We start from the raw sequence: 21,814 nt of genomic DNA on the forward strand, positions 1-21,814 counted from the left end.
TCACTCGTAATTTTTACATTTCCATATCAAATTTATCATACCTAAAATTCTATTAAAAAACTAGCAAACAAAGTGATACAAAAAATAAATATGACTAGTTTAACTCCGTTACCTATAAAGAGTTTAAATCTAGAATAAAATCATATATTCAAATTGGTCATAATGGATTGAGTAATCAAACATACAAATCGGGGTGTAAATAATACTATGTTGATTTCGAATCCAACAAAGCTTGGTATATGAATCTCATGCTTAAGCTCGTTTATTAAAATATAGTCAAGTTCAACACAAACTCTTTAACCTTGTTGATGCAAAATTTTATCAAACCGATTCTAAATAGCTTATTAGGCTTTGTGTTGTGGAGACGGTATAATGTGACGCCAGCAACCACGTCATCCGAAAATCCACCGCCAAACTACGACATTAAATGTAAAGATTGGGGTCAAAAACCCATTTTACCCTCTAGGTGTCATCCCCTTTACCCCCAAGAGGGCTTAAAATGTTAGGGTCCTTACAATTTTTTTATATATAGTTAAAACGTAACATGTTTGTTAAATGATGGGTTAGTTAAAGCTTTAACTAGCCTCTTCTGGAGTCTATGGCACACTCGTAATAACTTCTTATTCTCGGATATTCCCGTAAGGATTGAAAAAATCATCAGCGAGATCAAGTCTATGGCGTTTCTTTGGATCAAACACGGGTCGAAAAGCTTGGTTTTAGATTGGAATAGCTGTTTTCGGTCCCCATAGTTTACATTGTTTACACATAGCCCCCTGAACTTGTATAACCTTACAAACTCACCAGCGTTAACCCTTCGCAGAGATTAACGTAGAAAAGGCGTTAAGTCTATTGACTAGTTGTTGATGGCGTTAATCAATCAATCTTTGGAATTGGGGTTTAGGGTTTCACTAATATTCATTCATTCAATTCACATCATTTCCTTCCCAATTTCGTTGATTATTCTCATTAATTAACCATTCATTTGTGTTTGTTTCTTTATATATAACACACATATACATACACATACACATACACATATATCATTTCAATGGTGATGGCGTTTGCCGGCGGAGAACCACGGCGAGCACATTTAGCGATGACAATGGTGCAGCTTTTCGCCGGAGGATCTCACGTGATTACGAAAGTAGCTCTGAATTTTGGTGTTAGTCGCCTTGTGTTCTGCGTCTATCGCGACGTCCTTGCGCTATTGATCCTCGCTCCCATCGCTTATTTTCGCGAAAGGTTGTTTAATGTTTAAATGTGTTGTGGTCATCTAGGATTTGTATGGACTTGTATTAGATATTTTTGGTAGTTGGAATTTAGGAGATGTTCGTGTTTATTCGTTTAAGTTTAAACGGACACGAACATGAATGTATGATCAATGTATGATCGAACACTTTATGAACGTAAATGAACAAACATAAATGAGCGAAGAAAAGATGTGTTCATGTTCGTTCGTTCGTTTATTAAATAAATGAACTTCCCGCCGAACAGTTAATGGACGTTTGGTGCGTTTTTAGGACTAGAAGTTGATGTTTGATTTGAAATTACTTTTATTGATTTCAGTTGCAGATGCCATTGTTATAGCTTAATTTGAAAATGCATAGTTTTGTGATATGATTAGTGGGTAATGAGGAGATTAATCCATGAACTTAAATGAAATATGCATTTGTTGTGTTACAGTGTTAGACGGTCTGCGAAGCCATCCGTGGTGATTGCTGTTCCATCCGCAGCTGCTTGTCGTCTATTTATCTATTTATTTTCTTCTTTTTGTTTTTGTCAATAAATTAAATGTTTAAAAAGTAGGTTGCATGTGGGAAGGATGAGTATGACGGTGCTGTAGGTACAGATGTGTTTGTTTAAGAATGAGTAAAAAACTGATGTGGCATGCTGACGAGGCCTGCATGTGGGAACGATGGGTTGTCGCGTTGCAGACAGTCTTATTGGTGTAGATCTTTTTAGTAGTTAGAAAATTTAGAGCTGCAATGGTTAGAAATTGATTTTTGATTTGAAATTTCTATCATTGATTTCACTTGCACCTACCATTGTTAATTTGTTATAGGTGTAGCTTAGTTTGAAAATGAATAGTTTTGTGATAATTTGATATGATTAGTAGGTAATGAGAAAATTAATCTTTGGACTTAATTGAAATATGCATATGCTGTTTTTAGCTGTGTTTTAACTTTTAAATTAATAATTTTAAGCAGTGCACCTGTTTATACTTCAACAAACATCCTAGTTATCATTTGCTAGTAATGAACATGCATTTATTAAATGCAAAATCTGAAAAAGCTTTAAGTTAAGGTAGTTATGTATTATTTTGTAGGAGAACCAGACCGCCTATAACAAGACGATTCCTCTTGTCATTCTTCTTTCTTGGGTTAACTGGGTAAGATTACATGTTTAAAACTACAATTATTATTATTATTATTATTATTATTATTATTTTTAATGAATTATTATGTTCCTCATGCAAATATTGGATCTTTTAACCTTGAATAGGATATTTGGGAACCAATTATTATTTCTTTTTGGTCTTGGCTACACGACTCCAACATATGCTGCAGCTGTACAGCCTTCAATTCCTGTATTTACGTTTATATTTGCTACAATTATGGGGTCAGTTTGTTTTCATATTTATTTATTTTTAATGTTAAGTCTATATATACATATATATTTCTTCAAGCCCATATGAAGTGGTTTTACCTGCAGTACAGAAACCGTGAATTTGCACAAAACTGAAGGTCAGGTGAAAGTTGGAGGTACATTTGTTTGTGTTTGTGGCGCCATCTTCATGGTCATGTTCCGTGGGCCTGTTGTATTCGGTTATTCCGAAAATGACCTTTCTTTACGTAATGAAATTAGCGCACAGGGCCAACCCGAGCCAGCTGGATGGTTATTGTCTTTTTTTATTGGTCTCGGGGTTGACACTTGGCACCTTGGTGTCTTATGCTTATTAGGGAACTGCATGTGCATGGCAGCCTTTCTAGCTATTCAGGTAATTAGTTTCATTTTGGTTGACTTTTCTTTTTTAATGAATTTGAAGTTTGACTTTTTACTTAATAATCTATCCAGGCCCCTGTGTTGGCTAGGTATCCTGCAAGTTTATCGGTTACAGCATATTCCTATCTTTTTGGTGTTATTTTTCTAGTATCGACAGCGTTTTTCATGAACAATGAGTCAACAGATTGGAGTTTAACTGAATCCGAGTTTTGGGCGGTACTTTATGCTGTAAGTATTATTTTTTATTTCCATTTTGTCAAGGTTGCAAGTTGTCAGATCGTAAACTTGATATATTGTTTGTTCGCTATCAGGGAACAATTGCATCTGCTTTAAATTATGGACTTTTAACTTGGTCAAACAAAATTCTTGGACCCGCGTTGGTTGCACTTTATAATCCACTTCAACCTGCTGCATCTGCTTTTCTGTCTAGAATCTTCCTCGGAAGCCCGATATATTTGGGAAGGTTTGTTCCCATCTTTTCTTTTTGTTCATCGAGTATGAGTCAACTTATATATTAACGAGCTAAAATGGGTAGTTTTTGAGATATGTTTATAAGAATTTATATAATTTCATTAATAAACCAACTTTAAAGTTAAAGATTTATGAGTTTTTTTGCAACACATTGGCCGAATTTTAAAGTTGACCAGTTTATTTTTTAAGCTAGTATTGTTATTTTATATGTTTTACCTGTTAGAGATGCAAAATACCCAAATTGATCCATTAATAGTGGCATGTAAACAAATTGAACACTCAGTGGACCGTTCGTGAACCGTTCGACTGGAAGTTCGTTTATATGCATTTATTTAACAAAACAAATGAAATGAACACATGTTTTTCACTTTTTGTTCATTTATTTAGACGAACATGAACACCTGTCTGGTTTGTTCATTTATGTACGCGATCGTTCGTTTAGTTCATTGATTTAAATTTGTATTTGTTTGTTCATTTATGCTTGTTTATAACTTTATATAAAATCATTAAATTGTTTTAGGCCCATTATAGTTTGGTCAAAACTTTTTGAAATTAAAATATCACCGATTGTAATTTAGTCTGTTTTCTTTTGTTTTTATTTTTTTGGTCCAACGTCGTTTCCTTTTAGTTAGTGTTTGCTAAGTTATGCTCGTTCATCTATGTTCATTTGTCAGTGTCCGTTTACGTTCGTGAACCGTTCGTTTATGCTATTAAGTATTAACAAACGAACACACTCATTTTCTTAACGAACAACACAAACAAGAAACTATGTTCGTTTAATTGTTCGTGTTCGATCGTTTGTTCGGTTAAAGTTAAACGAACAAGCATGAACATGCCCCGTATTGTGTTCTTTTGGCTCGTTTGATTCATTTATATATACATTCCAACTATTTGTTTTGCAAACAGCATTGCTGGAGGATTCTTGATCATCTCGGGGCTTTATCTAGTCACTTGGGCGATGTATCATGAAAAACAACAAGCGGTTTTGGGCGGTCGGCATTCTCAGACATCTGAGTTACCACTGATTGGTCACATTTTCTCGGGAACCGCAAGCTCGTTACCAAAAATAGTGGATTGATACTTGTTGAAAAGGAAAAAAGAGCGAAACATACTTTAATAGGGACTTACATTTTAGGATCATACAAAGTTGCTTCATATCTTAAACATACATCATTCCTTGAAACCGAGAGTCGGGTACTTTGGTTATATTAAATGCTCGCATGAAATTTGGCGTTTTATTCTTGGTTTTCATTTTTAAGGCATTCAAAGCTATATACATCTTCAACGGATCTTTAATTTTTTGTTTTCTTACGTTACTTGTCACGTTATTAGTTTTGAATTGATACCGAGAGGCTTAGAGCAAATACGTGTCTAGTATGCATATTATTCGATGAATTGCATAGTTCTAAGTAAGATAACATTATTTTCCATGAAACATTTGTTAAAAACTTAAGAATATGAAGAAATCAGCACTGTTGAGGCAATGTATGTTGGCGATCGATCAACTGAGTCGTGTTTCTTTCATAGAACCAGTCACTAACCACCTCTGCAATGGCCTGCATACATATTAAGACTATTTGGATACTTGTTTTGACTTTAAAAGGTCAAAAGTGTATGTCTTTTTAACTTTTTACCTTGTTATCCAACTTAGAAGCAGGATCTCCTAGCCAATTAATCTGATTTCCTGTTTGGCAATGGGAATAACAGGAATTGATGAACATTCCTCTTGATTTGGAGTTCAATATGGATCTACCCATTCCTGACCTCAATGTTTTTATGAAATCTGATCTAAAATCTGAAAGTGATAGTAACACATAAGTCTTATTAATGTTAGGTTGTACTGTACAACTTATTATGCATCTATATTTTGTTTATAAGGATGACCTTGCAATCTTTTAAGTTGAGTAGGGGAACAGTTTGATATGTTCAATTTGCATGCTGACCATGAATCATGTTTATCTGCCTTCTCTGGTGCCAAAATGTTTTGTATCTTGAATGGAATATCGAGTCAGCATTATCACACATGATATAACATATAAACACACACGAGAGGATGTAGAACCTGATATGAATCGTAAGCCGAGTTTACGACAAACACGGGTGTCTTGACTTTTGGTAAAATGAATTGTGGGTAGTAGCACTGCAAAAGTTTTATAATGTTAGTTTGTCACAGTAAAAGAAGGGTTTGACTTTCTAGGTCAACTTGTTATAATTCAAATCATGATTTATGGGCATCAAGTTATGTTAACTTATAAGTATAACCATATATTAATCTGAATGCCAATTTTATTATTCAAAGGCCGGATGACTGTGCATTAATTGTGAAGCTTAATATTTGTAGTTTGACCTTGAAAGTCAAATGTTACTCTTCTGGAGCAGATATGAGTAGCAAGAAAGAAAACTAAACTTACCAAGCCCGGTTTCATCTTTGAAGTACACGAGGAAGGCAAATTTATCTTCGAGTTCTACAACCAAGATTCAAATACCTTATCAGAACTAGCAATACTATATGCATATATGTATAACATGCATGCATATATATATATATATATATATATATTTATATGTATAATATGAGTGTGTAGAGAGAGAGAGAGAGAGAGAACATGTAGTTTAACAATCTTGGTGAAGAACTTCTCAAAGTGATACTTTCCAGAAATGTCTTTCCTGTGAATCAAAGATAATGTATTTATTATATGAAGACATGTTTCTTGAAATTCAATAAGCATATGATGAGTTAAAAGAAAAGTGAATATTACACATGAACGAAATAACCAGCGTCCGGAACACATTTTACTTGACTACTTGCTGGCAACATGGCTCGAAACTTGTCACAATACAAAATCGCAGCTAACCCCCCAGACGAACAACCAGTTAGAAGAGCCTGCCACCATTATAAGTTTACTCTTATTATTAGATAGAACATATACATATACACATACACATACACATACACACATCTATTTATACATTAACATAGAAAGAGTTGCATACACTAGATGCTTTGTTGAGTCCTTTTGCTAGCAATTCATCCATAATAACATTAAAGATCCTTGCACCTCTATAATGAAGGTTAGTTGCCTGAAAGTTGGCAAAATTCACAATAAAAACAAAAGCTTTGAATTTCTTTAGAGGGGATGATATTTTATTGGGTACGTTTGTTCGTTTTGACTTACTGGGTCAACTTTTTCAACATCTCCGGTGAACGATGCACCATCGCAATACCTCATGATGACTCTATTCCAATTATAGAAGCCTGAAAAAAAATAAAATAAAATAAATTTTCACAAAAGATATATTATATAAGTTGAGTTTAGTGTGATATAGATATTGCACTTGTAATGTACCTGGATTAAACTCTTGCTTACTACTAAAAACTCCTGTGAAATTAAACTTCTGCATAAGTGTTGATGAACCCACTCCATTGCTTTTGTTCACCCGTAAAAGACAACTTTTTGTCGATTCACACCATCCTCCTCCCTAATCACAATCGAATGTTGAAAATGATCTTTATTATTAAGATTATAGTAAATGATACTTAAAGAAGACAATTCTTTTTTGATAAAATATATACACACGCACGCGTATGCAAATGTCTGTGTATAAATGCGTGTGTAAATTGACCATACACGTACATTTGAGGCTGATTAATTACCTGTATGTGAATTAACCACTTATCAACACCTTCTCCAAATCCTTTATCAAACTGGTATGCAGGTGGGCTTCCGTCTAAACAAACTGCACCACACAACTTATAAGACAAAAAAACACGTAACACACACGTCCACAAAGTTTGGGAAAAATAAAGTTACCAGCGCCTTTAGCAACCGCGCTTTGGATGAAAGTCATTTCAACATCGTCTGAGCATTCGGTTTTCAGTAGCATTAGTATCGAACACAACCATTGGCATAGTCTTGTGAAGGACACCATTTTGGATATCGCCAAAAACCAAATATTTCATGTCCTTTTATGATCAGAAAAGGCTGCATATATCAGCTCAAGTGGGTTTAGTTAAATGAGTATATGGAATGTGTAATTTATTGAACATGTTGTCCAGCTCATGTATCATAATAATCATTGAGAGAGAAATAGTTGACCAAAACAGCTTTTGACTTATATTCATTTAGTCAACATTCTAACATAAATATTATCCAGAGCAACTGCATATATTACCTAATCTACTGAAATAGTGCCTTAGATTCTGTAAGTAAACATGATTCAGATCTAAAGGTTGAAAAGGAAAAGTCAACTAATCTATATTACCTTTATCCAGAAAACCTTACATTAGCACTTATGGCCGGTGTGAATTTCTTACGTAACGCGAACTTAACACAAAATTCATGGGATAGTGTTTAGGCTAAATTGATTAATGCTGGTTTCGGGTCGAACCCGTGAACACGTTTAGTTAGCAGGTCGGGTAAAAATGGAAAGCTCACAGGTTGTCATTTAACACATTTATAGCTTTTTAAAAATTGGGTTTAATTCTGTATCTTAAAATTTAAAAGTTAAAAAAGAATATGAATGAAGTTTTTATTTATAGTTTATACATAACATGTCGCGTTCATGTCAACTACTGAATACGTTTGCCATGTCGGCCTTCATGTGCTTACACGGTTTTGGGTTCGTACAGGGTTCAGCTTGCTAACCCGTGAACACGACCTGTTAGCACCCATTGACAATGTGTACCGAGTTTTATTTAACTTTGTTCTGTTGGTGGGACTTCACTGGGTATGATTGATTGATTTGTTCTGTGAAGATCTAAAAAATGGCCCTCCATAAAGTTTTCAAATGAGGTTTATTTTTCTCACCTTTTTTGTATCCTTTGTAAATTGGGATGTCAGATTAAAATATAAATATGGCTTGAAACAGTTATCCTTAAATAATTACACATATTGAAAGAAATTACAGGGTTCTATATGAATAATATTTACAAAATGACATAGTTCTACACAACATACATAAGACCAATACTATTTACAGAATTACACAGTTTAAGGACCATAAGTTTTCATCAATGAACCGTTTATTAAAACATAATTAACACTGTCGAGGCAATATATACTGGTGATCGATCAATTGAGTCGTGTTTCTTTCATAAAACCAGTCGCTGAGTACTTCCGCAATAGCCTGCACGTCACATAAGTATTATATTAACATATAATTTTTTGGATTGGAAAAAGTTACAATGCTTACCTTGTTGTCCAGCTTTGAAGCCGGAGCTCCAAGATAATTGGACTGAGTTCCTGTTTGGCAGTGTGAATAACAAGAATTGATGAACATTCCTCTCATTGTGGAGTTGAATTTACCCATTCCTGACCTCAACGCTCTTAGGAAATCTACCCGAAAATCTGAAAGTAACAAAATCAAGTATCATTGAAACTTAATATCTATGTTAGGCTGTAATATTACAAACTCATTAATGCATCGAGTGTTTGTATAGAAGAATAACCGTAAAGTCTCAGGAGTTGTGTCCCGGTGCAGCTTGTTGTATTCAACTTGCATGCAGACCATAAATCATGTTTGTCTGCTTCCTCGGGCGCTAATATGTTTTGTACCTGAATGCAGCATTAAAGTCAAAGAACTGGAGTTAACACGAATCAAGAAGCATGGTTTATGAAAAAAACACATGATCAAGATGATGAACCTGGTACGAATCATAAGCCGAGTTTATAACAAACACCGGTGTCTTTATTTCTGGCAAAATAAACTGTGGGTAGAAGCACTGCAACAGCATTGAAATTGTTAGCATTAAGTTCTTCTTACACCTTTTATGAAGCTTAAAATGGTTGTCAACATTTTATTCGAACTTAAGATGATAGTATTAATTTAGAAGACAATAACAAATGTATATAGGAGCTTACCAAGCCAGGTTTCATCTTTGAAGTACATGAGGAAGGCAAGTTTATCTTTGAGTTCTGCAACCAAGATCAAGTTATCTTATCAGAACTAGCATAACAATATGTATAACATGTATACATACATGTATATATATATAATATGAGAGAAAGAGAGGGAGAGAACATGTAGTTTAACAATCTTGGTGAAGAACATTTGAAAGTGGTGCTTTCCAGAAATGTCTCTCCTGTGAATCCGAGATAACGTGTCAGTAAAAAAGACGTTTTTAGGGCCAACTATACATACTGTTTCTGACGTCTAATCCGACGCTGTTTCAAACAGTCATCCGTATAGAAGTCAGACGGCCAATTTGACCCAAAGGCTTCAAAGTTTGACCGTTGACAATGGTCAGAACGGCCGTCCGAGAATTAGCCAAACGGCCATTCATACCTATAATTTTCAAAGTTTAACAGTATTGTTCAAACAACCGTTCTAATCAATAGTTTTCAAAGTTTGACTTTTTTATCAAAACGGCTGTCTAGTGTTTTATGGACAGCCTTTTGATGATGTGAAGTCAAATGAGGGTGGTGTGGCTATAACATGCCCCCTTTTGAAATTCTATAAGAAAATGAGTTAAGAGAAATTGATTAATACACATGAACGAAATAACCAGCATCCGGAGCACATTTTACTTGACTAGTTGCCGGCAGCATCGCTCGAAACTTGTCACAATACAAAATTGCAGCCAACCCTCCAGACGAACAACCAGTTAGAAGAGCCTGCCACCATAACATAAGTGTACTCCTATAATCAGATTGAACACATACATCTACACACACCTATATATACATATATTCATAATTAGAGGATCATACACTTGATGCATTGTTGAGTCCTTGTGCTAGCAGTTCCTCCATTATAACAGTAAATATCCTTGCACCTCTATAATGAAGATTAGTAGCCTGAAAATATACAAAATGTGTGAGAAAAACAGTTATGTTTCATTTAGAAATACCATTAATTAATATTTACAAAATGCAAGACTAATACATATATATATATATATAGAGACTTACAGGGTCAACTTTTTCGACATCTCCGGTAAATGATGCTCCATCACAGTACCTCATGACAACTCTATTCCAGTTATAGAAGCCTGAAAAACAAACAAATTAGCTTCATCAAATATTATGTGGTTGGAGCTTTGTGTGTGTACCTGGATTAGAAGTTTGCTTGCTGCTATATATTCCTGAGAACCTTAACTTGTTCATAAGTTTGGATGAACCAACTCCATTGGTCTTGTTCACATATAAAAGACAGCTTTCGGTTGACTCGCACCATCCTCCTCCCTAACCACAATATTCCAATTTCAACTGATCTTTGTTATAATTAGGTGGAGTAGTACTTTTTAACTAGGATGTTATAGTCCTAATAGTGTTCGGACTAGATTAAGGGTCAGTTGTAATATTTAACAACGAGTAATGAGAATAGGTATCAATCAGTTAAAATAATTATTTCTTGTATGTGTGTGTGTGTCTCTCTCTCTCTCTATAAAATCTGCTCGTATCAGATTGGTACAACGCTGAATTCCGTTGGAGACAAGGGAGCGTTTGGGCGTTGCGTTGGAGGACTTTTTTTAAAAGATCAATACGATCAACGTAAAATTTTTGTATATTCTAACACATGTAACAAAAACCAAATATTATAGTATTTAGATTAGATATTACTATTCATAACTTTGTATATATCCATAACGTGATGCAAGAATCAAGGTCGGGATATAAGTGGCAAGCCAAGGACAAATAAAAAGGATGAGGTAGCATTGTGAGAGAAGTTTTTTTGTTGGTGAAGTTTGTGCTAAACTTGGATGCGGACGGGGAAGTGGACCCCCCCACCTCAAATCATATATATGCATACATATTATATATATATAATTTTACTAGGACACGTTTGTGAATATTAGTTTTGTGTTGTGGAAAAAGTGCGGTTTTGAGAAAAGTTAATAATATAATGTGGTGCTGATGTGGCGGTTTGTGAAGGTACAGTGTTGCTGGTGCACTTATAGGAATGCTGATGCTCTAGGTTACATCTGTATTGTAAATTATTGTTAAGAGAAAGATTACATACAATATTTACAACACCTAATTAAGTTATATTTACAATAAACAAAATTTTAGTTGAACATTGAGTTTTTATATGTTCATAAACGCCACTAGTTTACTCTTTTATATATCTTCCATATTATTAGGGTGATATGATAAACAATAATATATAATTGAAGTATTTATAATGTAACATACGGACATCAACAAACAAACACATAATTAAAGGCAATAATCTCAACCTGTATGTGAATTAACCACTTGTCAACACCATCTCCGAACCCTTTATCATGCTGGTATGCTGGTGGACTTCCATCTAAACAAACTGAACCGCATATTACATGTGTCGTTAGCAACGCAATAAATATAGAACACGCGCTATGCAAAACTAAACTCAAAAAGCATGAATAAATATATTATTGTACTCAAACATCGGTCATGCAGGGTAGGGGTGTTCATAAACTGCAGAAGCAATTGCTAATTGAAACTGAAGCAAGTCAGCCGGTTTGTCAGGTTTGAAATATCTGCTACATGTTTTACTATTAAGTTTGCAGTATAAACTACATAGAAACTTTAAGATTTATTATTTATTTTTCTATTTTTAGGAATAAAAAGTTATTTCTATAAATAGTCATCTTTTAAAAAAGTTAATACAAAATTATATGCTTTTGAAAAACATATTGTTTTGTCTGAAACTGTTATAACACTCAAAACTGGCCGGTTCAGCCAACTCAGCCAACAGGGTTGCTTTTTTTTTTTCTTTTCGAAAACGAACTTAACGTTCGGCCGAATCTAGACCCTGAACGAATCGTAGGGTATGAGAAAACAAAATAAAAGTACCAGCTCCTCTAGCAACAGCGCTTTCGAGGAAAGTAATGTTAACTTTATCTGAGCCTTCGGCTCTTGACAACATGAGTAGTATTAAGCATAGCCATTGGCATAATATTGTAAAGGCCGCCATTTTTGTTACTATTTGGCAAAAACCAAAATTTGCATGGCTTTATAAAGTCACAAAAGAGTGCATCTTGGAATTCACTTAAATTGTTCAATTAAACAAAGTGTAATTTAATTAACTTCGTTATCCATCTTCAAGTTAATTAACAGCAATTAAGAATTAGTTTACTAAAACTTAACTTCTACTTTCATATGGAAAGAGTAATTATTTGTTTATTGGTGATTATCTAGAACTTAAGATAATCATGAAACTAACCCTTAATTGTTTTGACGCTCGTTTTTTCTTCTCAAGCTGATCATCATTGAAGATCATGCTCTACTAGAAAAAAGATCAACTTGTTATCAAACTTTGTGACGCAATAAAACGCGTCGCAAATTGTTGCACGTTTGCAATGCATTTCTCATGTAAAAAACACCAAATTTGAGCTACAAAGTAGTGACAAACGTAATCAAAAAAATAAATATTAAAAAAAATATTGTATCCAGTTTTGTCACAAATGTGTCATAAATTTTATGTAAAAAGTTATACTTATTATTAGTTAAACTACACGTTTGCGATGAAAACTAAATACAATATTTTTAATTTGATTAGTGTGTCGCCAGTGTGTAGCGTTTGCGATGTTTAATTCACTAGGTTCATAAATCACGGACTTCGAATCTAAGTAGATGATACTAGATCAGAAATCTTGGCTGTTGACATGGACTGAAATTGCAACACGTCTTATGGCTAGAGCATCTCCAATTGAGATCTTCATAAAACACCTTCACATTATCCAACCAACTCTTTCTCCCGGCCTCCTCTTTTTCCTTCTTCTCTCTCCATTTTCCCTCACAACATTGGTTTGTAAATTGTAACTACAAACTCTTCTTCACTCTATCTTCCACGTAGGGGCCACATATAGGATACAACACAAGAGAAAACCCGAATTTGATTAGTTGGACCTAGAGGTGCACAAACCGGTTTTTTTAAAAAAACCGGTTCGGTTATTAACCGGACCGGTTTTTTTTGGCCCGGAAAAAAACCGGTTCGGTTAATAACCGGTTTTTTCTGTCAAAACCCTAACCGGTCTAACCGGTTAGGACCGGTTTAGAAACCGGTTTTTTTATTAACCGGTTTTTTAATAACCGGTTTTTTTTTTTTTTTTTTTTAAATTTCGCGGTTTCAAATACGAATATTTGTTTTTTATATTTTGTACTTAATGAAGACCATTATTTTTTCACAGTATAAACAAACCAAAGATTAAAAACACATAACTTTCATTTATAGTTTTTACATTAAAAATACAAACATTAAATCGTTATCGCATATTCGTAACTCAAAAATACAAACATTAAATCATTAACACTGAAGAAATCTCTGCCAAGAACTGTTGTTCATGATTTAACTCAAAAATACAAACATTAAATCGTGAACTAGCAGATGCTCCTGTTGTTCCCAATCGCAGTTTGTTCATGATTTGCCTCCATGTTTGCTGTTTCTTTAACTAAATTAGAAAAATCCAAATCAACAAGTAAATAAGAGCACATATTAGGAAAAAGAATGCTTAGACACGATTACATGAACAACTTGCTGTTTCTTACTCATGATTTGCCTCCATGTTTGCTGTTTCTTTAACTAATTTTCTTCGCTACCCGATCCCGAGCTATTTCTTAGGTAATCGTCGTACGCGGCTTCTTCATCGGTCATTGGTTGAGTGTGTCCTTCATTGACCTCGTCTTCATACAAGCCCGCTTCATACTCCATTTCCCCCTCGAGTGAGCGTTGATGTTGTGCCCTATCTAAAGAGTCCAAGTAATCCTTGTAGCAAATCGACATCTCTATAGCTGGTGCAGTGAGTCGAGTCCTCCTAATCGATATAACCCTGCCAGAAACAGAAAAAGCAGACTCCGAAGCTACCGTGGAAGCTTGGACCGTTAGTAAATCTTTGGCCATGGCGGCGAGGATCGGAAACTCATCCTCCTTACCTCTCCACCAAGCCAGCAAATCAAGACTTCTAAATTCATCCGGAGTCATGTGTTTCACAAAGTTGGTACCACCATACCTTCCAAGTTCACTGCTTGGGGTGTTTACCTTTTGACGTTTACCGGCGTCTTCCCAAATCATGTAGTACATCCCCATTTCAAGGTCGGTTTGGGATTGGGATTGGGCAACAGCTCTTAACGAGTCATGAATTTGGGAAGACGACCCGTATTTTGTAAGGTAGACATCATACATGTTTGACAAGGTGGTGTTGAAAGCATTCTTTAAAGTTTGGCTATAATAGGGGTTTTGATCGTCGTTTAACCCTAGCTCATCACAAATTTTTTCTATTAAAGCTTCAACACCACCAACATTGATGCAAGGGTTTAACGCAGCAGCACATGTCAAAACAGCGGGTAGTTCTTGAAAATATTTTCTAAATTTTTCTTTCATTTTTACACCCATATCAAAATAAGGTGCACCCCTACAATGAAGTTCACTCAACTTTGTGCACATGACAGCAATTTTTGGTAAAGCAATGGGGCTTGTTGGATAGTAAACCCCGGATAAACTAGTTGTGCAAGATTTAAAAATTTGAAGGACCTCCGTAACGATCTCAATCAATAACCAGTTTCTAGGATCGTACGGTGCACATTTACCCCTACTTGACAAAATTTGATGAAACGCAATTAATGATTCTTTTTGTTGGATGGCTTTCTCAAACATATTACAAATCGAGTTCCATCTTGTTGGACAATCCCAATTTGGCCCCAACCATTGACAATTAGCTTCTACACAAAATTTTTTGTATCTTGAAAATGTTTTATTGTTGCTAAAAACATCTCGTAACATTCTTTTAAAATTGTTTCTTTGCGTTTCGATCACGTTTAACCCATCTTGCACGGCCAAGTTGATAATATGTGCAATGCATCGGCTATGAAAAAACGCTCCATCACAAATAGGTTTATACTTTAATTTTAAATGGCCAACCGCGGCCGTATTGTTGGACGCGTTATCAAACGAAATTGAAAAGATTTTATGTTCAATCTTGTATTGTCGAATGACTTTATCCAAGATTTGAAAAATATTTCTACCCGTGTGCGGGTAATCAAACAATTGAAACGCAACGGTTCGTTTCATCATTTGCCACGACTCAGGGTCAACCCAATGAGCCGTCACACAAATGTATGAGTCGGGCGAACCATGAGGTACCGACCACACATCCGTTGTTAAGTTTACACCAGTTTGTAAGTTTGAAAAGTATGAAATTAGTTTGGATTTAGCGTTTTTCCATGCTTTAAGACAATCTCTTCTAAGGGTCGAACGACTTACGTGTTGGTAGCGTGGTTGAACATAGTTTTGCATCATCTCCGTGAATTGAGGGTTGTCGAAGTGGTTGAAAGGAAGTGTTTGTTGAATCACAAAGTTTGAAAACTGTTGACGTACCGCTTCAATGTCGTACGTAAACACCGCTCCTTGATTCGTCATCTCCGGCTGCGAACTACTTCCCGATTCGTCCTTCAAGGCCTTGCAAAAGGGCCTTTGTACATGCGCTTTTAAAGTGGAGTTTGCATCTTTGCCATAAAACTTCAAACAATGTTTGCATCGAGCTTTTTGGCTACCGTTAGACATTTCGCATAGGTCGAAATGTTGCCAAACATCATGGTTTCGTTTCGTGGGGATGACCCGAACGACCGTTTCTCCCGTGTTCGAGGCACCCATGTTGACGGTAATGTGGTATAATTGAGCGTGAGATAACAAAATAATCGCGTATGAAATAAACGTTTAGAGCGTTTGGAGTTGTATAATCGAGTGTGATCTAACCAATACCCAACCTAAACTATATATAGATGTTTGTGGGGGTAAAATGGTAAAAAAAAAAAAACGGTCAAAAAACAAAAAAAACGGGCATATAGCCGTTATACAACGTTCAAAAACCGGTTTTTAACCGGTTACCGGTTATGGAGAAACCGGTTAACCGGTTTTTCCATAACCGGTTAATAAAAAAAACCGGTTTTTCCATTAACCGGTTCGTTAACCGGTTTTGGATCTAGAACTTGTAACCGAAAGACGAACCGGCGGTTTGTAAACCGGTCAAACCGGTTTTTAAAAAACCGGTTTTCGTAAAAACCGGTTTCCGGTTTAAACCGGTAAACCGGTTCCCGTCCGGTTTTTTTGGCCATCTCTAGTTGGACCTACTGAGAACTGCAGTTGTCAAGAGGTGTTTGTGACTTTGGTTGGTGGTTACTAACAAGCTATCGTTACGTACTACACAATGAAATATAAATTGGTGACCAGAAAATTGATTCCACACATTGAAACTTTGTGTCCCATATTACTAGACTAGTACCACACATGATAATATCTGGATAGCTTTTCTAATAATATCTAGTTATTTGAAATGTTTGAGAAACTGGTAAGTACAAATCGGCCTATATATCAACACGTGTGTAACGCTTAATACTACTTTTTATTAGTTGTGTTTCATTCAGGCTTATAAAGTGATTCCGTAGAAACCCAAAACACATTGTTAGGGAAATTTTGCTTTATGAATAGTTTGTATATACATTTTGCTTTATTGTTTCACAGTACCAATATGGAACCAATACTGATCGGTATAGTTTACTCATCCTAAAAAATGTTTTATTTTAAATACAACTTCATTTTTAATAAAATTTATATTGGAAGTTGAGAACATAAAAAGAATATCTAATTACTACCGGGTATCGAATTCGTATTAGTATACTTTGTACTTATGTAGAAATGTCAACGTAAAGAAAAGTCAACTCATATACGAATTACCTTATCCAGAAAAATGACACTTTAATTATATTAAAAGTATTTAAAAGGAAACTTCTTAAACATTCTTTAATGATCAAATTCTCACGTTGTTTCAACAAAAAGATTCATATATGTAACTTGGTACAGTGTAAAACAATTTAAAATATTGGCCGCCAAAGGATTTCTCAAGTAAGTTATATTTTCTTATCTAGTCTAGTTTTAGTTATACATCGCTTTACTCCATAAACACACACATGTATATATGTATATGTAGATATATATCATGTGTTATATTAATATATCACATGTATTTATTTTTAACCCCTATCTTGATTTAATGGCAAATGTATGACTTTCAACAAAAATGTTATGTGTTTCTAATCTCATTTGAAATATAGAGTAAAAAATATATGTAAAATAATGTTAATATACATAATCCAATAAAAGTTACGTACATTCGTTCAATATATAACCAATTTTAAGTAGATAACTACTACAACCGAATCACATAATACACTTACGCATAATGTTTGCATCTGTAATCTACTTTTAGCATTAGTAACCTTTTATCATTAATTAAACTAATTTAGAAGTCATTAAATCATGTTACTAACTTCAGTATGTCATTTTACCAGAATTGGAAGCCATCTGATTCCCTTGAGGATCACATTTGAACAATTACCATAATCCAATCCAATCCAACACACAAAGCAACATACAAGTGTACCTTTTTTATAAATATAATTCATCATGTATTTCAATCATGCAATTGATCAAAACTTACAAACTCATTAACCATACAATAATCTCAGCCGACACGTAATTATAATATTTATATAAATCAATTGAGGATGTTGTAATCTTGAAGACGTTGAAGTCGCCAAACAGTGTAACGAATATACAATGCATTTAGAGCCATAGCCAATCCGAACCCTATAACCGAAGACACCATTACTGCATATGTTGCCTTCAACTGAAGCTGCAACATACAAAGTCAACTGTTAATGGTTTTATTAAGCACTAGATGACGTTTAAATCGTGTAATTAACGTACCCACGAATAGAATACTTGCAGAAGCATAGCAACAAGTGCAAATTCAAGAACTGCGTATCTCCAAATATACTCTCTAATTGCTGTAGTTGAAACAATGTTGTAATAAGATTTGGTTCCATATATGTAGTTTTAATTTGTAGTTCTCTACTTAAAATTGCCACTATATATACGTGTGTGTGTGTGTGATATAACACAAAAAATTTTATCGGAATATACCTAGTACAGCCGCAAATGTAGATGATAAAATACCAAATGTAAAAGCGAAAGGTGCAGCAATCACAACTGCTCGAGTTTTTAGCTCATCAACCTGCAAATTTAAATACAAAAAATAAAGGCTATTGCAAATACAAGATTCGAAAGATCTTATTACTGCACCACCGTACTTCTAGTTTATTAGCCTCAAATCATTCTTAAAAATATACAAAACACATATTTTCTTTTTGGAAAAATTATCTAAATACACTTATTTTTAAATTTTAAAGTTGGAACACAAACAGAAGAAATTTTTGGATCAAGTTCGCCAAGATGAAAATGCTCGCTCACCAGAAGCTGCTCGATTAGAAAGAAGTAGCAAATTGTACTTATCAAAATTAGCCGCACAATATCCTGCCCGGCACTGCATAAACATATAAGAATCATCCATTTAAACTAAAGAGAAAAAAAAACGCGATAGTTGCTATTCCTGGCCATATATATTTATCGCCTAATCGACAAGTATGATTAACTAAATACATAAAGGTTGAGAAACTATGCACCTTATAGTTCTTGGATCCAAACCTTGTTGATTTGGTGCAGTTATGGCTGGTAGTTGCGCATAACTACGCTTACGAAACAACATAACAGGTAAGTTTGTGACTTCTCTACCACAAACATCACACATTTTGTCGCCTTTGATACTAAACCATTTAACTACACATTTTTCATGCATAAGTTTAAGTGCACCTTTGCAGCAGCATGCTAACATAAATTGATTCCCTTCATCACATGTATCCATACATACCCTGCAAATTGCTTCTTCCACAGCAATCTCCTCCTCGTTTTCCACTTCAACCGGCCTGATTTGATCTATAAACAAAAAAATATTATATCTGAATTATGTTAGAATTAAGTAACACATAACAAATAATTGTAGTTACAACATGAAAGTCTATATGTACCATCATCACTATCAATTTGATCATTATCTTTACGCGCTGCAAATGAGATTGATCTTACGATAACAATGTTCCGTGACGGCATAGTGAGGGACCTTGAAACAGGAGGTTTCGCTGCCTTTATCTGCACGAGAGACAATAAAGAATCATTTTTAAATGACAATAAATCACAATCTAAACGCGCATCCAACATGCAATTGGCAGGAATAAGATATATACTTGAGATTTTTGTTGCTCACTATATGTCCTAGCTGAAACAGGTGTAGAAGGGGACCAGTTTGACCCGTGTTTGACCGGAAGAGATGCAGAGCGATTCCCATAAAATATGGACTTAATCTTGGTGACGAGAGGGCTTTCGGGCTGTACTGCATGATCCAGAAGAGGACTTTTTTCACCATCACCAGGAGTTTTCTTCTTAAAGCTTAAACCTTTGAAAAAGCCCCGTGATGAGGTCTCACCATCGGATGAAATAACAGGACCGAAATGTGCATGTTTTTTTGGTATATTGAGGGATAAATCTGCACGATGTGTGTTTATTTGAGAACTTTTTATCGCAATTTTGGGTTCCTTCACAATTTTATCAACCTGCAAACCAATCAAATTATGAAGTTGTATCACTTTTTGTGAGTTTATAACACTAACTCCAACACGTTATTCGGCCTGTATGATTTGGAAGAACACTAACTCATACAGCTCGTATAAACATCATGGCCCGAATGATATGTCATTAAGACCCCGTGTGACCCTTTATAGATATGTATACGACCTTTATGATGTGTCAGTGGTGTGTAGTTATGATAAGATTTATGTGGTGTCGCATCACGAAACAACATCAACAAATTAATAGGTACACGAGTGAACCGCAAGAATAACCCAAAATCACAAATTTCACAAGCAAAAGTTACAATCTGAGCATCAAAAATGAAGACAGATGAAGAAGTAACCTGTGAAGCAGCATACGTGGTATCATCAGCAGCCGCGCTGGTAATTTCGTGGGATGTTTGCATCATCATCAATAAGTGAAGAAGGCAATGGAGTATTAATTATTAAATGAGCTGAGAACACATTTCGAATTTGTGTCCTGGATCATAATGACAAATGGCCTTGGATTCATGTATGAATTATCTGTCAGTTGTTTTGTATTTTTTCAGACATGATAACATGTGCATTTGTGGAGTCACCTTCCCTCCAAATTTCAAGTCATTTTCGTTTTGTATTTATTAGGCATGTTAAAATTTGTGGAGCCTTTGTTTACTAGTCAGTTTCCTATTGAATTGGTTGATTTTAAAGACTGTATGTCCGTATACAATTTTTAATGTGTGACAATATATAATTTAATTTTTTTTAATTTTAATGTAGGGTTGTTCATCAAAAGTAGCTTTCGAGTTATTTGAATCAAGGGTAAAGTTAAAATACAAAGGACAACAAAAATAAGAAGAGTGAGAAGTAATTCAGTACATTGATCTTAGATTTAAATGACTGAGATTAATTTAATAAATAAAAATTGATGGAAATGGCATGAATGTAATAACCCACATTTATTGACTTTCTCTCTCCACATGCAAGACACATGTCAATTATCCTATCATTTTAAAATGTTCATAACTTTTTCATACAACATTATTTTTCAAAAAAAAATTCACCATAATAATAAACGCTTTTAATCATTAATATGAGTATCATATTATTATATAAAAATAAAAAAAATTAATGGGTTTTTCTAATTGTGTTTTTTTGTTGTTCATTGTGTAATATGTTGTTTCCATTGTGTTTTACGTTTCAAATCATTGTGTTATATATATTCACCATTGTGTCTTACGTTTTAGGTCATTGTGTTATACGTGTTCACCATTGCGTCTTACGTTTTAGGTCATTGTGTTATACGTATTCACCATTGTGTTTTACATTTCAAGTTATTGTGTAACATGAATTAATCATTGTGTTTTATGTATTAGATAATTTGTTGTTATTTATCATTATTTTTACATATTATTATTACAACGGTGTTATTAGTATTTAAAAAAACATAATGATTGGTTGAAAGACACAATGACGAAAAAATACACAATGATAAGCGAAAAGACACAATGGTGTGCGAAAAGACACAATGACGAAAAAAGACACAATGATAAGCGAAAAGACACAACGATGTGCGAAAAGACAAAATAATAAAAAAAGACAATGATAAGCGAAAAGACACAATAATGTGCGAAAAGACACAATGACGAAAAAAGACACAATGATAAGCGAAATGACACAATGGTGTGCGAAAAGACACAATGACGAAAAAAGACACAATGGTGTGCGAAAAGACACAATGACGAAAAAATGCACAATGATAAGCGAAATGACACAATGGTGTGCGAAAAGACACAATGACGAAAAAAGACACAATGGTGTGCGAAAAGACACAATGACGAAAAAATGCACAATGATAAGCAAAAAGACACAATGGTGTGCGAAAAGACACAATGACGAAAAAAGACACAATGATAAGCGAA

The 21,814-nt window shown here is 34.5% G+C and overlaps 4 protein-coding genes across 5 annotated transcripts; 1 reads left to right on the forward strand and 3 right to left on the reverse strand.

Moving 5' to 3' along the window:
• Positions 1-760: 760 nt before the first annotated feature.
• On the forward strand, positions 761-5,092 carry LOC143563402 (WAT1-related protein At4g19185-like). Its single transcript, XM_077050949.1, has 7 exons — positions 761-1,242; positions 2,327-2,389; positions 2,503-2,619; positions 2,713-2,998; positions 3,076-3,231; positions 3,315-3,466; positions 4,381-5,092. The coding sequence occupies exons 1-7, from the start codon at positions 1,049-1,051 to the stop codon at positions 4,550-4,552; spliced, it is 1,140 nt and encodes a 379-aa protein (XP_076907064.1). The 5' UTR covers positions 761-1,048; the 3' UTR covers positions 4,553-5,092.
• LOC143563412 (pectin acetylesterase 8-like) lies at positions 4,573-7,422 on the reverse strand (the record flags this gene model as incomplete). The annotated part of the gene is made up of 13 exons (XM_077050957.1): positions 4,573-4,714; positions 4,761-5,030; positions 5,109-5,269; positions 5,359-5,464; positions 5,537-5,614; positions 5,886-5,939; positions 6,081-6,141; positions 6,234-6,358; positions 6,469-6,555; positions 6,651-6,730; positions 6,822-6,954; positions 7,130-7,212; positions 7,287-7,422. Coding segments are annotated over 12 exons (1,194 nt in total), but the record flags the coding sequence as incomplete, so codon positions are not given.
• Positions 7,423-8,390: 968 nt separating this feature from the next.
• LOC143562191 (pectin acetylesterase 8-like) lies at positions 8,391-17,754 on the reverse strand. Its single transcript, XM_077050078.1, has 13 exons — positions 17,739-17,754; positions 12,252-12,380; positions 11,654-11,736; positions 10,526-10,658; positions 10,386-10,465; positions 10,185-10,271; positions 9,964-10,088; positions 9,496-9,556; positions 9,336-9,389; positions 9,119-9,196; positions 8,924-9,029; positions 8,668-8,822; positions 8,391-8,601 (listed from the first exon to the last, which is right to left on the reverse strand). Exons 1-13 carry the CDS (start codon positions 17,752-17,754, stop codon positions 8,512-8,514), a joined length of 1,197 nt encoding a protein of 398 aa, XP_076906193.1. The 3' UTR covers positions 8,391-8,511.
• LOC143562832 (uncharacterized) lies at positions 17,698-20,375 on the reverse strand. 2 transcript variants are annotated; one of them, XM_077050535.1, is made up of 8 exons: positions 20,258-20,375; positions 19,533-19,898; positions 19,317-19,431; positions 18,915-19,224; positions 18,703-18,775; positions 18,376-18,466; positions 18,160-18,239; positions 17,698-18,085 (listed from the first exon to the last, which is right to left on the reverse strand). In XM_077050535.1, the coding sequence occupies exons 1-8, from the start codon at positions 20,324-20,326 to the stop codon at positions 17,948-17,950; spliced, it is 1,242 nt and encodes a 413-aa protein (XP_076906650.1). In that variant the 5' UTR covers positions 20,327-20,375; the 3' UTR covers positions 17,698-17,947. The 2 variants fall into 2 exon arrangements, with proteins under 2 accessions (XP_076906650.1, XP_076906644.1); XM_077050529.1 differs by having other exon boundaries at positions 19,317-19,437.
• Positions 20,376-21,814: the final 1,439 nt, after the last annotated feature.

Source organism: Bidens hawaiensis, unplaced genomic scaffold (assembly GCF_021521415.1).
Source record: "Bidens hawaiensis isolate Kalapana, Puna unplaced genomic scaffold, B.hawaiensis_p1.1 tig00001179_1, whole genome shotgun sequence".
In the NCBI taxonomy this organism is placed as follows: domain Eukaryota; kingdom Viridiplantae; phylum Streptophyta; class Magnoliopsida; order Asterales; family Asteraceae; genus Bidens; species Bidens hawaiensis.